The sequence below is a fragment of the Mytilus edulis genome, chromosome 10, assembly GCF_963676685.1.
Source record: "Mytilus edulis chromosome 10, xbMytEdul2.2, whole genome shotgun sequence".
NCBI lineage: Eukaryota > Metazoa > Mollusca > Bivalvia > Mytilida > Mytilidae > Mytilus > Mytilus edulis.
Window position 1 is genome coordinate 73812859 of NC_092353.1, and position 20765 is coordinate 73833623.

At 31.2% G+C, this 20765-nt stretch overlaps 2 protein-coding genes across 2 annotated transcripts; both read right to left on the reverse strand.

Annotated features, from left to right (window-relative positions):
* Positions 1-2302: 2302 nt before the first annotated feature.
* On the reverse strand, positions 2303-2743 carry LOC139492966 (uncharacterized). Its single transcript, XM_071281113.1, has one exon. It carries the CDS (start codon positions 2741-2743, stop codon positions 2303-2305), a length of 441 nt encoding a protein of 146 aa, XP_071137214.1.
* A 521-nt stretch (positions 2744-3264) lies between these two features.
* LOC139492967 (KRAB-A domain-containing protein 2-like) lies at positions 3265-4574 on the reverse strand. The gene is made up of 2 exons (XM_071281114.1): positions 4390-4574; positions 3265-3874 (listed from the first exon to the last, which is right to left on the reverse strand). Exons 1-2 carry the CDS (start codon positions 4572-4574, stop codon positions 3265-3267), a joined length of 795 nt encoding a protein of 264 aa, XP_071137215.1.
* Between the last annotated feature and the right edge of the window lie 16191 nt (positions 4575-20765).

Consider the following 20765-nt stretch of genomic DNA (forward strand, 5'->3'; position numbering starts at 1 on the left):
TTTTACATTGTCATTTTGGTGCTTTCAATAGCTGACTATGATATGTGGGCTTTGGTCAATGTTGAAGTCCGTACTGTGAGCTATAGTTGTTAATTTCTGTGTCATTTGGTCTCTGGTGGAGAATTGTCTCATCGGTAATCATATCCCATCTTCTTTTTTATATCTTTTACAGTTTGTAAATTGTGAGTTTCATTTCAAAATTTGTTTGCAGTATTTTGCATTCGATTTCTACGTTTTATTCATGGTAAAGAATATCAATAAAACTGATCAGTTCATTGAACGCACTCTAGAGAAACTGTAAGATATTCATACATTCATTAGTACAAAATCGTTGATATTTCATACGTAATTTTATAGCTATGTTCCGTTAACTGTACCATATCATTTTGTTGAAACTCACGGCAAAAACCTCACAGGACGAAATCGGGTGCATTTTTATACAAAAACATAGGTTGAGAATAAGAACAATCCTGATTCTATTTATTACATAAATTACTCAATTATTTTTTTTTTCTCTCAGAAAGAGAAAAATTTAAACTACATTAGAAAGGTACACTACAACTCCCTTTAAAACGTCCCATTTGAACCTTTAATAAGTTATCATAACTAAAGATCAGGGTAAAAACATATGTTAAAGATGCAATTATTTTAATATTGCACGAAATGATTTATATTTGCTCTAAGCATTTTTTTGATAAAATACTGATCTTCCAAATGGTATTGTTGCATGCAACTGTACACCAGAGAAGGACTTTGCGATCCAGTGGTCCTTTAGGTACGTGTAATTCTGCGGTCGATATCTTTAATTTATTTTTGTTTTATTGAATTCATTTGTTACATTTTACAAACGAAAGTGAACCAACGCCTGGTGAATCGGTAGTACGTATACCGTAGATCTGTTTTGACGATATTTTTAATGCTTTTTGTTTAATTAAACTATTTGGTGATGTTTAATCCATACTACTGACATTTACCCATAAGACACTGAATATTTCTTCAGCTCAGTAGTCAGTGCTACGGTACTGAAAGGAATTCATAATAAATCTCTCTTTAAATCTCCGTTGGTCAATTTTACAATTATCACGAAACTGAGGTCCCAAATCTCAAATAAAGTCGATCAAAGATAAATTTTGCTTAGTTTCTTAAGTAATGTTAATCATCTATCTAATGTGTTTTGGAATCGATTCATGGCAGTTCAAGGCAAATTTATATCAAGAAATGCGAAAGCATAAAATGTATGATGTGTTATTTTTATTTTGGTGATTAATACATCCCACTATGACAAAAAAATACTTTTCCTTTTTCCCCGTTTAAGCCAAACTTTTTTTTATAAAAACATTTGAAGTGGACACTATTAAAGCATATACAGATAAAAATAGTCGCGAACGTACAATAAGGAAATATAAACTGAGTGGTGACAAAACATCATAGAAAATCAGCGTTGGCAAATACTCTGCTCAATTAACTAAAGGTTTCAGTTTACATCTTTATAAATCTAATTGTAAGTTATAATTTTCTTTTTCTTTTATAATTTATATTTGATTGACAAGCTTTTGAATATTAGAAAGTATAGAGCACATTGTAAATACTTTTGTTATATTTTGTTTGCAACAAATTGCCTCACATTTCTTAATTTTGACATTTCCTTACACTTTCCTTTTGTACTATACTTGATATTATCAAGGCAGTATTGTTTTCATGCTTCATTTTGATAAAGTCTATTGGGAAATTTCCAAAGGTTATTTAGAAGACTTATTTGACATTTCAGCCAATAAAAAACACGGAATTGAATACTGATTAAAGCTTGTATTTTGAATTGTCGTTTACACTTTATGCCGTAGTCCCGAATTGTTTGAATGTTGTAAACCCAACACTGACTATAAATATGCGTCGTTTTAATTCAATAATGTTTATAATCGACTTAAAACTAAGAAAAATATTTGAGACTATCACATAAAGTTGCGACTTTTAGAATAGTTTGGTTATTTAAATGATTTGTCGCATATATGTTACAGGGAATTTGTAAAATCAGGGATTTTGTAAAATCACTGGACTAATTAGTGATTTTGTAAAATCACTAACAGTTTCAGTGGTTTTGTAAAATCCCTGAAATTGTTAGGGATTTTATAAAATCACTGAAAATAGAGCTAGGGATTTTGTAAAATCCCTGATTACAAGTTTAACTAATATAAAAAATAGACTTATGATTTTGAAATGTATTTGTTTAATAAATACTTTGTGCTAAAACTAGTGTATAATTATAATGTCTTAATGGCATATAAACAGATATTTAGACCACAATTTACTTATTTTTGCATGACAAGTTTGGGTGACATCTACTGTTACATAACTGTCCTGCTTTTCTACATGCACACCTATTTTGTTCACATCTATTCTTTCCAGAACATCCACACTTTAAAAATCCTTGTCCATCGCAAATGGAAGACAGTTTAACAGCTTGGCGAAAAGATATAAAGTTTTCAATTGAAACAGCTGATGGACTCAAAAACAAGGAATCAGTGGGTTCAAACTGGTTTCTTGTGTATGACCCTAACAGAATACCATGCTTTATAGCAAGACGATAGCCTTTCTCTGACTTTCCATGGACAATAGCCATTATATTTCGGGGATCACCTTTTCCACGATCAACGACTGGGATAGGAATAACCACATTACATCCAATGTCTACTTCTTCTAAAACTCTATTAGACCGACTTAACATACGCTTGGCTAGTTTTACCATTGACTCGGAAGCGTTTGCACGTTATTTTTCAATGACCGTTTCTGTATCACACAGAAAGCAAATTACTTTTGACAGAAAGTCATCTGTTATGATAGATTTTCCACATAAAGCATGTACAGTTTTGTTACAAGAAGAACAAGCAGTTGCATTCAATGCAGTTGCTTCACATACAACACACATGTCAGTTTTTGGTTCAGTAGGTTGTGGCTCAGAAATCTCCATTTGTTCATCATCAGTTGTGCATATGTTTTCGTCATCAGTATTTATATTGAGCTCCATGTTTGCTAAATCTGACAAATGTTCTTCGCTGTCAATTTTAGCTATAAGTTCATCAGGGAGTGAGGATGATGTTAGCCCAACTCTTGCGTCTACCCAAACATAGCTTTGTAAGGAGCTCTGTTTATGCCTGAATGATGACTTCTGTTTTTCTCAAATTGTACAAATTTGACACCGACAGGCCAGTCTTTACAACTGTTATCTCGCATCCATGTGATAACCATATCCTTGACATCAGCATTAGCTCACTCAACGCTGCCCTGACTCTGTGGGTGTCGAGGTTTACCATGAACAATTTTGCATTCAGGCCATAAGTTTTTCAGCTCACTAATGATGTTTGCAGTGAATTCGGCACCATTATCACTTTGAAGGATGTTTGGAGCACCAAAAAGAAGGAAGATATCAAGTATTTGCATTGCTACTTCGTAAGCACGCTTTGATGTAAGAGGGCGTAAAATTACAAATTTTGTTAAATGATCTTGGTATAGCATTAAAAATCTATAGTCATTGTATTTGAATGATTGCATGTCTATCAAATCAACCTGTCCTCGGGAATTGAACTCTTTGCTTATAATAGGCTTGGCAACAACGCCTTTGCTAGCAGATCTACGTTTTTTAAGTTGGCATTCCTCGCAAAGTTCCTTGTAAAGTTCTAAAGCTTCGTATGAAACGTTTGCATACTTTCTATTTGCCTCCTTTACCATTTTGTCCCTACCACCATGACCTATTGATATGTGAATTTTCTGTACTATGCTGTACATGTCTTCAAGACATACATAATATTTTACATCTTCATCTGATGAATTCCGTTTTTTAACGATTTTTTTCACATCTCCACATTGAAGAACTTCATACCTACATTAAACAAAATATTTACTTTACTTTTATTTGGATTAAAAGAGATGAGAAAGTTTAGAAATTTGTTTAAAAACTGTATCACTTTGTGATAGAATACATGCATTTGAGATATGACCAAAGTTGTCGCGTGTGTTTCGTCATCAATATTTATATTGAGCTCCATGTTTGCTAAAAATCTCTCTTTTTTAATATCATTTTGTGAAAAGAAATGTGTTTTTTGTAGGCAGCAAATTAATTATACAACTTACACTTATTTGCTTTTTATATATCAATTTTCATGTCACAATAAGATTCTCTAGCCCGATATGCATGACTGTAATATTTGCCACTGGATCAAATAACCAACCCCACTCAATTTCTTATCCTTTAAACGTATGTGTTTTTCTTCTCTTATGACAGCAAGCAACCTAGTATTTTGTTTTTATATTTGATTATGAAAAATGAAATAATTGGTTTTATTTCACAGTAATTACCAATGATTACAGAAAAAACTATAACAAACTGTAACTTACTTTCTAACAAGGTAGTAATAAGAGCTTGTTTTGTCGGCTTTCTGTGGCTCTGTGACAATAAGTTCCAAAATTTCATCATATTTTTCCCGGTTCCATATGTTGCACTTTAATTTTCCCTCAATTATTTGAAGTAACTTTTGTGTATATGTTTGCTCTTGATTTAAAGACATCTGTGCCTGAGCCATTTTTCTACAGTATGTTAGTTGTTTAGTGCATTAAAACTGCTCACTTGGTATTAAAATAAATAATGCTTTAGGCTTTTTTCACAAAAATTTTCAATCAATAAGAATGATTCTATTTTTACATATTCCCTGTAAAAAAGATCTTAATTATTTCAGGGATTTTGTAAAATCACTGGTCAAAATCAGGGATTTTATAAAATCACTAATGAGTTCAGTTATTTAACAAATTCCCTGAAATTTCAGTGATTTTACAAAATCCCTAATTTTACAAATTCCCTGTAACATATACACTGATTACCAGTCTTTGATTATTAATGTTATGATATCAAAGAATGTATCCTATTTCGGAACCATTATAAGACCATTGACATTGTGTATAGGGAAAACAGTACTATTTATTCTGCCATAGGCGACAATACTAACATTTTCTAATTTTACCACTTTTTATAATAAAAACCTGGATAAAACAGTTATATGTGTTGTTAGTACTTTATTACTCTATTTAAAAAATTGAAGCCAAATAGTATCATGACCAATTTCCAGCGGAGCTTGTTTGTTTTATCCATGCCCACCGTCATTTTGCAGCAAATTTATAAAATTTTGAAATCCTTTTGGAATAATTCTCTAGAAAATATTTCAATAGGCTTTAAAATTTATATTGTAAATATAAACACTGCAGTTATTCATAGATAAATAAAAATATATATTGTACCCTTACATCCAATCACGGCGCTCCTAAGTTGACTTCCTTCACCTGTCTTGGGTACACAAAAGGCCAACCTAATGCTGGGAAAATGTAATAGTACCGTTTTCCCTATACCACATTGTTATCCCGATCAAAGTAGTGTTGTCAACGATTAACCAGTTAACTGGTTTATCGTCGGAAGGATTGAATAATGAATACCAAAATCGACATAATGATATCTGGACTTTTTGCAATTTTAAATAGATTTGGTATACATGTGTATTGAAATCATTAATACATTTTGTTAAATTTTTAATTGATCGTCGTGGTAATCAATTAGATATAAACTTCCAAACTTCATAATAGATCAGCAACATTGGATTATTAAACATCTTCCCTCTGAATGCTGAAAGCCAAGTCTTATTATGCCCGAGGATAAACTTCAATTTATCGTATCATAGAAACTTTCATTTGTAAGGTACTTTAGATAAGTTCTTTAAACAATAAATAAACTACTGGTTAACTGATACAACGTTCGAAAGATTATCCGATTAACCGGTTAGAAAAAACTGTTAGATTTGAAATTATCTGATGATATGTGTTGTGCAGATTGACAAATTGCCATCCTTTCAAAAAAGTTAGTTCTAGCTTGTATTTCTCCTGTCGACAATCGTTACAACAGGAGTGTATATGCAATTTGGTTCTTTGTTATGCCCAACCTACGATAGTGCAGGGGCATTATGTTTTCTGGTCTGTTCGTACGCTCGTCCGTCCGTCCGTTCGTCCGTCTGTCCCGCTTCATGTTTAAGTTTTTGGTCAAGGTAGTTTTTGATGATGTTAAAGTCCAATCAACTTGAAACTTCGTATACATGTTCCCTATGATATGATCTATCAAATTTAAATGCCAAACTTAGATATTTGACCCCAATTTCACGGTCCACTGAACATAGAAAATGATAATTCGAGTGAGACATCCGTGTACTATGGACACATTCTTGTTTTATTACTGTTTTAGGAATTTTAACTATTCAAAGAGTATCTTATATGAATAGACTGAAGTGAAACATTTGAATCATCGCATAAGAGTCGGACATAAATTAACTGAAGTGAATTATTCTATTAATAAGTTTATTTACTTGACATGACTTGACTGAAGTAAAGATTTTTTATCACTGGTAAAAGTATCAAACATGAATTGACCACCGTGAAAAATTTGAATCACTGGTATATCTGACACGAATTGACTTAAAGTTCTTATCACATGTATAAGAATCGGACATACATTGAATAAAGTGAATAATTATTATCTACAGTGGTATAAGTATATGATATTGATTTACTTAGGAAAATAACAAATAAAGTATGCATCAGTGGGACGAAATGAACGTATGCCAATGATTTACCGGTTTGATTCACAATGGAGAAAGCGTCACAGTTGATGTATACTTCTCTGACTTTTCTTCAGTATGTACTTGAAAAATAGTTAAATCAGTTATTTTTTAATTATTATGTCTCATTAAGAAAACTGAAGAAATCTTGTAGTCACCTTCGGTTACAAATTTTGAGATGGTTTTTAGACGTGTATACAAATATTCCTTTTGATTCCTTGTCCGAATAAGGTTATACTTTGGACATTTTAAGTTTGATTCTCTCTTCAATATTTGTTTGACATTTTGGATATTTAAATAGTTTAGCTTCGAGCATAACTGAAGGAACATACATTGTCGAAATGTTCATCTCTTGATTTTCATTTTGGTTATGTGCCTTGTCTGAAGAGTGTCTATAGCGATTTGGTTTTTCTTTGACATATTGATTTGTGTTTATAGTGATTAAGATTTAAACACAATGTTGATTGTTGTAGCCATATTTTAGGTATTTTTACCTATTAAGTATGTTTGTTTTGTTCACGCAATTTTGCCAATATAATGGAATTGTATGCGACTGTCAAACAAGTGAGAGGTCAATCTAGATATAAATCCAGGAATATGACAGTTGTTTTACATTCGTTTGATTTGTTTGAGCTTTTGATTTTGCCGTTTGATAAGGATCGATAAGGGATTTTCCGATTTGAATTTTCCTTGGAATTTGTTTATATTTGTTATTTTTCCTTTAACGTTAATACCTCAAAATTATGCTTTTTTATTTTTCTCTCATATATATTTTCTTGTTTTAAATTGTTTGAATGGATTACAATCCAAATCATGTAGTACCTCAATTTAGTATATTCCATGTATGAATTTCGTGAACATCTTTTAGACATATACTTTTGCATAATATCTTAATGATGTGTTTGAAATTTTAGTCTTAGTTTGCCAATACAACAGACTTTTCAACAACTGTCATACAAGTTGTAAGTTTAACTGGACATAAATTCACCATTTATTTGAGAAATGCCTGACCTATATTTAGAATATGACTGTTTTTTTTTCTTTCTATTGTTTGGTAGATTAAGGCTTTTTTTTTGGTCAGTATTCTCGGACTTTCTCTTTTTCTACTATATTTTTTTAAAATATGTAAATGAACATTTTTTGACATCCATATGTCTGTAAACTAATATAAATATTGAAGAAACTTGATGTAAAGTATGCAATGCATGTTCAAAAGCCAATATAGCTGCCTACAAACTAGTGTATGCTGACAACCTATTTTGTGAGCAATAATTCTAACTTGGGCATTAAGCAAAATGATATAAAACATATTACTAAGAGACCTCCCTTCATATCTACAAGTTACAGGAGTAATAGAGGGGTCGTATTAAAGATACAAATCATTCAGGTTATATAACATGCATGTTACATATACCGACATATTCGATTTGTACGGTATCGTTTTGAAAAAAAACGGATATTGTGCAAATATAGATACATTTGATTTTCCAAAAAAATCGGCAATCTGTCTACATCCGAATTCATTGCTTCTTGGACTGCATCATTATTAATTTTTAGCTGTACGAGTTTTCCAAGAAAGACAGAACCACTTGCAAATTCGTTGAAGTTGCATTCTCAACAGATCTTCACTTCACTTCAGCTTGATGTACATATTGAATATAACTTACTGTTATAAGTGGTCCCTTTGTTATTGATACATTTTCTACGTTCTTGGGATAACATTAACGAGAATCACGTCTAGTGTCTTGTCAGAAGCTAGAACTGCGTACCCTATCGGAGCACTTACGTTATTACCAGTTTAACGAAGTCAGTTTTCAGTCATTTAATTTTTATATACCCTTTTACTCTAATAATGTTTTTGGTTCTTGGTTTATCTCTTTCGTTTATCTACGCTTCGGGTTCTACTTTAATCTAGCTTCCTCCGCATATGTTATGCGCCTGTTCCAATTCCGTTATATGTTGGTGATTGGTATATTCATTTCTCGGAAGAATTTTTCTTTTACAATATTATGCTGCGACATTTGATTTGATATTTTTTGGGGTCCGATCAGATCACGCTTCTTGGACATGATTTCCAGACTGCATTGACGCGGTAGCTCTGAATGTCTGTTGTATGGTTTACTTTGTGTGTTTTTATGCTTTATTTTTGTCGTGGTCATTACCCGTGCCTGGCTTGAATCTCATTTTCTTAAATAATTAATAGAGGACTCAAATTATTCCCTTTATTAATTCATGACTGTCTGGATGGGGTCCCTCAATTCTCTAATTTTTAAATTTATAAGAATTTTTTTTCTCGTATTTTTCTCTCTTCTTTATTTTGTCCCTCTATATTTCCCTATTTTCTCAACCCATGATTCTGTAGTATTGTTCCATTTATGTCTGTTAATTCCATCCAACCAAAAGAAGAAAAATATCGTTGTGGTAAATACATGTAGTAGTAAACAAAAAAAAAAGCTCTACAATTCAATTACTGTAAACATTATACACTACTTTGAACTGACCACTGACATCCTACCTGTCTTGTTGCTGTTAACTGTATACGATTGTTGAAAAGGATCTAATAAAGAAAGTAACACTTGGTATCTTAAAGCACAATTAAAACGTTATGTTTTAGATGTAAAATATTTTCTTTTGTTAATAAAAACTCTAAAATGCTAATAAATTTGATGTTATTTAGAATGTGTCTTTTTCTTTTAACTTCTATTGATTATTTTCAAAATCTTGAATATAAATATCATACTTTAGTTCTTTTAGACAATATTCAGTAATTATATTTCATACATCAGAAGTACTTTTATACAGTTTTTAATTTTTTCAGGTGTATTATGGATAAGATATACAATATAATTTTCTTAATCGCACACACTGTTTATGGAGGCACCGTCAATGAGTGCCCTACCTTATGTAGCTGCTGGGACACGAATGTTTATTGCCACACTAGATCTCGCACGACAGTCCCATCTTATATACCAAACTCAACAATTTTATTGTGAGTATTTGATTTGTTTACATATATTTTGTTGGAACTTTCTACAAAAGATACTTATATGGATTGTGATTTTATTGTATTTTTAACTAGACATAGTTTGTGATGCCTTCGATTTGTCACTTACAAAATCAGGCTGTTTGAATATTGTAGTTGGACTGAATGGATGACTAATGATTGTCTGCATTATGGCGGCAATGTGGAGATTTCTCATAATATTTCATTTGACAAGATACTTAAATGGAGCAGAGAAGACCACATTATTTTCAGATTTAAATTACACATTTTAAAAAAGGGAAAATTGGAACTTTACGTCCTGGACTAGTTATCCATATTTATGATTATAATTAGTAGTAATATAAAAGAATAAGTTGAAATTGTTAAATTATATCTTTTCAACGGAACCTATTTGTTGAGGTTGTCTTTTGTTTCTTCTAAAAGGTAAAACTATTTCAGGAAACATTACTATCCAGTATGGTATATATGTTAAGATTTATAGGATTGCTAGGAACACTTAGCTTAACTTTACTGGAATTTCTTAACATGTTTGCAAGAATATCTTTTCAACTTCATACTGTTTCCACGCGTTCAATCTTACGTTATCTTGTTGCCACTTGTTATTGACATGGTTGAATAAGGGTATCAACCGTTGATGTCAGTTGATCCCCTTTAAAGTCTACGAACATAAGGATCGACCTACTGTTATTCAATACGGCTAATAAGATAAAAAAAAAGAGAGAATCAAAATCATTATTAAACTAGTCTTTTGCACAAAGTGACTCTTTATTTTAGATATAGTATAAAGCTAGGGTTTGTTCATGGCGAAACTAGGTTGTAATGCAATTGAAGGAATATGGGCCAGGTATAGGATATGTTCATGTTTGGGTTTAGGTTCTGTCATCTTGGTAAAAGAGGGGCGAAAGATACCAGAGGGACAGTCAAATGTAAAAACAGGACAATTTAATTGTCAAAAAAAGTTCTATCAAACCTCATATGCGGATATATTTAAGTACGGAATTTGTACGCGATAGACTGATGGAGTATAATAACAACAAAATTGTCCAAATATAACCATAAACACAATATTCATTTTATAAGGTTTTCTTAATACGAGGAAGGAAAATGTTTAAATAAATACTACTACACCACAGAATTAAATAGGAGACTCAAGACAACTCGTTTTACAAAGTACGATTCATGCGATAAGAAAAAAAGGTTCCTATGAACAACTAAGATAACTGAATTGGAATTTGTTTCAATCAATATTGTAGCCAGATTCCTTTTGTGACTAGATACAGGGTTGCATGTCTATGTAGAAATCTTAACTTATCTAATTTCTAATTTATATAAATAACAATTTAAACATATTATTCTTAAACTGCAAAAGTTAATGTAAAAAAAGAAGAGAAAACTACATTTCTAGAGTGAAAAATATAAATGAGACATCTTGTTCATTCAGGAGTAGAATATTATTGATAAAAACAAATATGGATTTAAAAATGTAACTAAAGAAACGATATGCAGTAGTTTGTGAAATTCACTATCAAGAGGGGTTTCTGAAAGAATAAATTTGTAAGACATAATATTGAAGAAAAACTACTAAATTTGTTGTCGCATAAACAAAGGTGCCAACATTTTCCATTTTGTTAGTATTTATACTATTGCATTAACATTCTATTCTTTTTGTCCTTAAGGATGAACCATTTTACAAAAAATGAGAGCTATTTATGTCTCCGGTTATTAATATATATTTTCATAACAATAGAAAGAAACAATCTTTTTAGCTCACCTGGCCCAAAGGGCCAAGTGAGCTTTTCCCATCACTTGGCGTCCGGCGTCCGTCGTCGTCGTCCGTCGTCGTTAACTTTTACAAAAATCTTCTCCTCTGAAACTACTGGGCCAAATTTAACCAAACTTGGCCACAATCATCATTGGGGTATCTTGTTTAAAAAATGTGTGGCGTGACCCGGCCAACCAACCAAGATGGCCGCCATGGCTAAAAATAGAACATAGGGGTAAAATGCAGTTTTTGGCTTATAACTCAAAAACCAAAGCATTTAGAGCAAATCTGACAGGGGTAAAATTGTTTATCAGGTCAAGATCTATTTGCCTTGAAATTTTCAGATGAATCGGACAACTCGTTGTTATGTTGCTGCCCCTGAATTGGTAATTTTAAGGACATTTTGCTGTTTTTGGTTATTATCTTGAATATTATTATAGATAGAGATAAACTGTAAATAGCAATAATGTTCAGCAAAGTAAGATTTACAAAAATAAGTCGCATGACCAAATGGTCAGTTGACCCTTTTAGGAGTTATTGCCCTTTTTAGTAAATTTTTAACCATTTTTCGTAAATCTTAGTTATCTTTTAGAAAAATCTTCTCCACTGAAACTACTGGGCCAAATTTAACCAAACTTGGCCACAATCATCATTGGGGTATCTAGTTTAAAAAATGTTTGGCGTGACCCGGCCAACCAACCAAAATGGCAGCCATGGCTAAAAAAAGAACATAGTGGTAAAATGCAGTTTTTGGCTTATAACTCAAAAACCAAAGCGTTTAGAGCAAATCTGACCCAAGTAAATTTGTTTATCAGGACAAGATCTATCTGCCCTGAAATTTTCAGATGAATCAGACAACCCCTTGTTAGGTTGCTGCCCCTGAATTGGTAATTTTAAGGAAATTTTGCTGTTTTTAGTTATTATCTTGAATATTATTATAGATAGAGATAAATTGTAAATATCAATAATGTTCAGCAAAGTAAGATTTACAAATAAGTCAAATGACCAAAATGGTCAGTTGACCCCTTTAGGAGTTATTGCCCTTTATAGTCAATTTTTAACCATTTTTCGTAAATCTTAGTTATCTTTTAGAAAAATCTTCTCCTCTGAAACTACTAGGCCAAATTAAAACAAACTTGGCCACAATCATCATTGGGGTATCTAGTTTAAAAATGTTTGGCTTGACTCGGCCAACCAACCAAGATGGCTGCCATGGCTAAAAATAGAACATAGGGGTAAAATGCTGTTTTTGGCTTATAACTCAAAAACCAAAGCATTTAGAGCAAATTTGACAGGAGATGAAATTGTTTATTAGGTGAAGATCTGTCTGCCCTAAAATTTTAAGATGAATCGGATAATTGATTGTTAGGTTGCTGCCCCTGAATTGATAATTTTAAGGAAATTTTGCCGTTTTTTTGTTATTATTTTGAATATTATATAGTTAGAGATAAACTGTAAACAGCAATAATGTACAACAAAGTAAGACCTAAAAATAAGTTAACGTGACCAAAATTGTCAATTGACCCCCTAAGGAGATATTGCCCTTTATAGTCAATTTTTAACAATTTTCACTAGCATTTTCACTGAAACGACTAAGCCAAGTTCATTAAAGATAATGACAATTTTAAGCAGCAAGAATGTTTAGTAAAGTAAGATCTACAAACACATCACCATCACCAAAACACAATTTTGTCATGTGTCCTTTGTTTAATATTCACATACACCAAGGTGAGCGACACAGGCTCTTTAGAGCCATTTAGTTTTAAAATATTCTAGTTCTGACCTCATAATTGAGAACAGTTATACCTTAGGATGGATTGTTAGATATAAAAGTGAAAAATATTAAGCTTAGAATTGCAAAAAATGTTGTCTCATAAAACAAAAGTCGGAATATATTCCATTTTTATAAAATGTAATACATCGGCATAAGAATTTTGTTCTTTTTGTCCATCAGGACGAACAGTTTTACACAAGTTGAGATATGTAGGTCTACAGTTACTAATATTTATATCGATAACAATAAAAAGTGACAATATAGTTTTTTTTAATATATTCTAGTTCTGGCCTCATAATTGAGAACTTGTATACCTTAGGATTGGTTGTTAGATATATAAGAGAATAAATTGATTAAAAATAAATTCAAGTTGCAAAAAGCGCCAATATTTTCTATTTTGTTAGACTATTATACAATGGCACTTTAAATTCTGTTCTGTTTTCCTTAAGGATGAATAGCTTTACACAAATTGTCAAAAACAATATTTCTTTCTGAGTACAATAATACATCAGGATGAATTGTTCGACTTAAAATTGAAGACATTTAGATTTAAATTTTCATTTTTTTGTCACATAAAAAAAGTAGGGCTAATAGTTTCCATTATATTAAAATATTATACAATGGCCTTAACATTCTTTTCTTTTTGTCCATAAGGACGAATAGTTTTAGACAAGTTAAGAGTCCCATAAGTATATGGTTACCGTTATGTGTTACATTAGGATTAATTGCAGTGGCTTATGCTTAATTAATCATTTTACCATATGTGTTGGTTGACTTCATCATGATAACGCTCGATGATAAAATATTAAATCTGATCTTTACTGCTACTTGCCTTTAATAGAAAAATCATAATAAAAAATAGAATAACATTACAAATACATCTACGTACATATAACCAGTAGCCTCCTGTCTATTCCATGTTGTTTGTATTGATTATGCGAATATATTGCAAGGTTTGGGGCTTCTAAGGTACTTGCAAGTAACTCGATTCTACAAAAGAAAATACCATGTGCTGACGATGTTCTGTAACATTGCTTACATTATATAATTTTTGTTATATGTTATATGTTTGTGTTAAGGTATATCTTTAATGATTTGATTGATCCTTTAATAAACAATGTACAATTTTCATACAAAGAGTTATTCTAATCAAGTTGAGTAGACATAAAGTGTGTTGTTAATTATAATTTAAAAGAAAAAAAAAAGAACTTTGAGTCTATAGCATTCTAGTGATAAGATATTTTAAGTACATTTTTTTTTGTAATTTGATTTTGGAAAAGAAAGGTACACGGCGCTTGTTTATGACTAGATGCATTACTGTATCAGGGATGACTATACAAAGGATTCTATTGAAATTGACACCAGCATCCCTGAGAGGAATTATGCCCTTAACAGTCACAGTTAACATTTTCAAAACAACATTTTCTGATGTGTCATGGTCAAGTGTTGACTGGATTCAAAGTTAATATAAATCAATAATCGACAAATATCGATAATTAAGATAAAATAAAAAAAAATCCATTTCAATGGTAGCTGTTAATATGCAAGAATTTAGCAAAAGTGTTTTTTAGGAACTGATGCCTGATGCGGACAAATATTTTTTTCTGGTAATATTGGAGACAGATTTGTTTAAAAGCAAAACAAAAACTGTTTCGCCAATTGGAATAAATAAAGGTTTTAATGTGCTTCACGGGACAATTCGTGGAGCTAAATTGAAGAATGAGGACACATTTTCGTAATGCATGCCAACACCTGTATTGACCCATAAATATCTAGCTGTTGTAAAATATTTCAATTAAAAGAGTAAAAGATTAATGAAGTGCAAAATTACATTCTAAAAATGTCCTTTCTAGGTATTTGAACAGGAATAAAATTACCCGGATAGATGAACACTCATTCCATGGACTATCGGTTCTTACACAATTGTAAGTATAAAGATACATGTACATGTCGACACGTGCTGCTGGTTTGCGTTTGCACTGTATCATGAAAATCTGTTATCAGTTTGTTCATGTGAATGTATATTTCGTGAAAGTTGATATATAAAGCAATATAGGTTATCTTTTTAAAAGGCGAATTTCGTACAAATTGCAGACATTCATGTTACATTCATTTTTTAAGACATTCACTTTGGAACATTACATTTGTACGTAAAACATAAAACATTTTGTATTCATAAAGATGTACAATGTGATGAAGCATTCAACCATGTACTTTGTTAATGATACTTATTTCTGATACGCTTAGCACACTAAACGTTTCTGTGTCTCACTACACTAGCGACATATTATTAGAGACCTAATCATTTATATATTTAATTAATCATCGTCTTATCTGCATGTTTTGATGTTTGCTTAATTTATGACCTGATTGTGAATAAACATGAATTGTGACTCATGCATAACAAGAGACGCTTACCATTTACATTAACTTTTCTGTTGGCATCTTTGCCATGATTTATGTATATAAATTAAAATCACAAAAATACCGAACTCGGAGGAAAATTCCCTAATCAAATGGCAAAATCAAAGCTCAAACACATCAAATGGATAACAACTGTCATATTCCTGACTTGGTACAGGCTCTTTCTAATGTAGAAAATGATGGATGACACCTGGTGTTAACGCTAGCTAAAACTCTCAATTGTATGACAGTTGCATAAAATTCCTTTATATTGAGAATGGTGTGTGAACAAAACAAACATACACAATAGGTTAAAATGTCAAAATAGGGGTACAACAGTCAACATTGTTTTCTAATCTTCACAAAAAAAATAAAAAATTACACAATAACACAATGACGGGATGTATAAATACTCAGCCGTTTCAAATGAATATCACCAAATATAGACTAAACAGTGAAAGTAATTTTCTAAGAAACAAATATAAGAATACTTACATATAACACGTTGTTTGAATTTTGTAAGTTAGTTGTATTGTATATCGATGGTGTATATCGTCACCGTTTTGACTGCACGAGGACACAAAACTATTATAATTACTTATTGAAGGCACAAGGCTGACATTTGATACGCCAGACGCGCGTTTCGTCTACATAAGACTAATCAGTGACACTCAGATCAAAATTCTTAGAAAGCAAATCAAGTATAAAGTTAGAGAGCACTGAAGACCCAAAATTTCAAAACGTTGTGTCACATACGGCTAAAGTAATCTTTGTCTGGAATAAGAAAATCCTCACTATTTCTAATAATTCATATTTTTGCAAACAGTAAATTTATATAAATGACCATATAAATGATATTTACCGAAGTGCTGACTACTGGGCTGGTGATAACCTCGTTGACGACACGTCCACCAGCAGTGGCATCACCCAGTGGTGTAAATAATTATCAAAGGTACCGGGCTTATTATTTGATACTCCATTCTCGCGTTTCGTCAACATAAGACGCATTAGTGACGCTCAGATAAAACAGTTAGAAAGCCGCACAACTTTAAAGTTGAGGAACATTGAGGACCCAACATTCCAAAAAGTTATGCCAATTATTACTAGCCTAATCAAAATTGATACAAAACAAGGGAAGATGTTGTGCAATGTACTTTAAATGCGTTAAGTATTAAGGGGTTCCTAAGAACAGCTTAAACAAATCGCCGAAATGAAAATGTTAAAAAAACAATTTCCTAGCATCTATAGGTTCTTTTATATGACTCGTTTAACGTGCGATTCATAGTGCTCATTGCTTAGTTGTATAAATTGTTTTATATACTGTCGTTTGCCTATGTATGGTGGTTAGTTTTTGCCATGGAATTGTCAGTTTGTTCTCCAATCATGATTTTGATATATCTTAAGCATCTTTTCCCTCTTTTTGCAATTTTCTTACATATGAATATTTATTTTCTTTTGTATTTATAAAGTGCATAGAATAAAGGAGTAGGTCCGGTAAGGGCCGATTTTGGCCTCAAATTTCAGGTTTATCTAACGATAGATTTTGGACACTTTTTAAACACTTAAAAGTGTCTATATCAATTGATTCAATAAGTTTATGTGAAAGATTTTAACTGATTTAGTCATTGAACCTACTCCTTTTAGAAAAAACGAAGAATAAGGATATTAAAAGTATATTGAATAAATAAGACTACTTAATACTTTTGAATTGTGATTTGGTTATGTCAATTTTACCTTTAGCAATTTAAGCTGGAGAAGGCTAGAGATGATGATATTTTTAGAAGAAATCTGAATATGTTTACATATGATATTCCTATTAACATTATTAAAAAGAACAAAATATATAAGGAGACAATCAAAGAGAGTAAACGTGCATATAAAATACAAAGCTAAAAAAAGAAATGTCGGTATAGGACGATTCGAAAGGTTACTGGATTTAAAAAAAATGAATGCATCATGTTTAAAGTGATGATAAGTCTTTACTTTTTTGTCAAAAATTATAGACTTTCTTAAGAAACTAAATTGAGCGTACAATGAACATTTTCTGAAACAGTATTATTGTGTCTTTTTTATGATTAAATTGTATATTCATTTTTATTATATAGGTTTTTTAAAATACTGTACAAGACAAACTATTGCAAAAATGTATACTGAAGTCAATTGGGCAAGTTATACTGGTTTTCAACTTCAAGCTGTTTGAATGTCTTAATCTGATAACTTCAAGCTCCTTATTTTGCAGGAACCTGAGCTACAATCAAATACAAATGCTAAAGGGAACTCTTTTTAAAGATTTGACAGCACTTACACGATTGTAAGTAACATGGCTCTACACAGAAAGGACTTATGCATGACGTGTGAACGTTTAAAGAATAAAATGTACCATTTGAAAGAAAAAACCCACTTTAAACCGATGAAATTGAACTAATTATATAAATTACGGTATATGAATTGTGGGAATTCAGATATATTAGAATTAAACATGTTACTCTTTACGATGAGTTAGTTAATCGGAGCTGGTACGTAAAACAACTGTTTAAAATTATGACTAAACATTCCCTTCAGTGCGATACAACTATCAATCTAGCGCTTATATCTTCCACATGACTTTCATTTACATTGTCCTTTTTATATCTATCAACAAAATTCCAACAGTCAAATATACAATATACAAATATAAATATCGACATACTTTGATAAATTTTTGAGGTTTAACAAATTCATCGTGAATTTAAATTCAAAACTGTTTCTTTAAAACTTTTACACAGAACTTTGATGGGAAAGTTGTCGTTAGCAACTTCTAAGGGAAAAAGGACAAATAAATTTTAAAGTATTCTTTTTTCAAAGAATATAACAAAAAAACTATTTTACAAAATATTACATATGTTTTAAGGTAAGTCTTATGATTAATACGACTAATGTAGGTAAATGTAACGATTTCCTCAGTCGAAATCGAGAAAATAAATAAGGTTTCACATTGACGATCAGATGGTTCCAATCGAAGTATGATTACGCTGCTAATTATATAGCTGTAGTTGACTATGATTACTTAGATGTTTGTTTTCATACTCGATGTCATCATCAAATGTACGAAAACTGTCTGAAGACAATATTTTCAGATGTTAAAGAAGGCCTTCAACATGTTAATCTTCTTACAACATATATATAAATAATTTTATTCACATCTAAATAAAGACTAAATATAGTATTATATTAAAAAAGGTCTTTCCTTTTTTTCTTTATTGAAAGCCTTCTTAGTTCAAAAATAAATGGTTGCTAAGGAATTTTATGTTCATAATAAGTGGTTGCTAAGGACAAAAATCATTCATAAGGATAAAAACATTACTACCAGTATTAAACATGTCATATGTACTATTCATAGTCTTTAAATTTAAAAAAAGTAAGTGATTGCTTAGGACTTATATGTCGTTGCTAGGGACAAAAATGTTATTTGCAGTATTAAAAATATCGCGTTTGATACAGGTCTACATTTGGATTGTAATTCAATATTTGACAGATAATAAGTTTCTATCCGAATAACTGTAGTCAAAGAACTAAGAATTTGTTATAGGATTCATTTTTATATTACTCATAGCTTTCTAAATTCAAAAGTATATGGTTGCTAAGGTGTTTTATGTCATTGCTAGGGACTTTGAGCTCTGACCTTGACCTAAAGTTTTAGATCTTATCATGCTGAACATTTTTGCAATTCAAAGTTTCTTTCTATCTCTAACCTCTTTTAAGTTATAAGAATAAAATCATCATTTCGGACCCGAAAAACAGTTTTGGTGCCCTAGGTCCATAATATTTAGTCAATAGTTTTCATCCAACTGCCAAATATAGATCTCGCCAAGACACACATTTTATCCGTTACATTTTATCAGCCATCTGTTATGGTTATTTAGTAAATTTGATAACAAGCTAAGGTCAAAATCTAGGTCATGACCTTGATCTTTCACCTTAGGTCAAATTTGGAAAGACCTAATAATCAGAAGAAATACAGTAAGGTCTTTCCTTATAGAAAAGGAAAGACTTTAATTCTCTCTCTGTGTGGTCGCCAACTATTTTTTAATTGACTTTGTTTTTTTCTCTCATGAATATGACAAACGGAAAATAGAACTAAAAAGGAAGTTTCAAAAATGATATTTTTCAGGAACCTCGACAACAATCTAATTTCATCACTAGATTCAAATTTATTTCGTGGTTTGTCATCTCTGGAAACGTTGTAAGTACCTTACTGTTACATCAAAAAAGTATTTGCAACCAGGGGTTTCTATATATATGCCAAGTGTACTATAAAGCACTTTTCTTTTTAATAATTTTTGCATGTTAAACTATATTTTTGTGAAAGTAGTAGTATATTTTTCTATCTATCTTTTTGAATATCGTAAAAATTTAGGACTTTTTTTAATTAAAACGTTTAACATGATACTGTGTTTATTTTGTAGCCCTACCCTTCTTTATTGTATAGGTACACCAATTTAATTTTGAATCCATATTGAGTCATACAAAAATGGGTTTAAATTAACCTCCAAACTATCCATGATTCTGTAATGAGGAGTACCCAAATTACATCCATGCTTAAATTCACATCGTTAAAAGTCTAATAACCGAGCTTTTGTTTAATTTCTTCAAATATTTTGAACAATTGGATATTAGTCCATGCTTACTCTTCATATTTTACGAAATGGATACTTATAATATATTGTATTTGCTAATTTTAAAAAGATGACGTTTTGATGACGTACGGTCGCATGGTGACGTTTTCGTACATTTTGCTTTTTTCAGTAAACAGTCCATCTGTTGATAAATACTGTGAACGTTTTGTGTATATCTAAATATGTTTACCTATGTTGAAAGACGCGCATAGTATCAAATCATAAAAATACAAATTGTTTAGTCTCTAGGAAATCTTGTAAGATTTCCGTTACTTTTTTTTCTAAATAGGTGCAATTTGGGTACCCTTACGTTATGTTATTAAAGGTAGTATTGGGACATTTATAGCATGCATCGTAAACAGTTAGGTAAACTCAGACTCTGGGGCCAGGAGGTGGCATAATTTGTAACACAACACACATCAGGATATGTCATGTGTTAAAAAGTTAACCTAACCATGTGATGCAAATAAAGACCCCTCAAATTGGTTCACAAAAGGTGGGGCACTTCCTTCCTATGATATTA

Excerpts from the sequence above, each read along its gene's own strand:
- LOC139492966 (XM_071281113.1), bottom strand. The coding sequence starts at position 2,743 with ATGGTAAAACTAGCCAAGCGTATGTTAAGTCGGTCTAATAGAGTTTTA.
- LOC139492967 (XM_071281114.1), bottom strand. The coding sequence starts at position 4,574 with ATGGCTCAGGCACAGATGTCTTTAAATCAAGAGCAAACATATACACAA. Across the intron at positions 3,875-4,389 it reads TATTACTACCTTGTTAGAAA|GTATGAAGTTCTTCAATGTG; the intron begins GTAAGTTACAGT and ends TGTTTAATGTAG.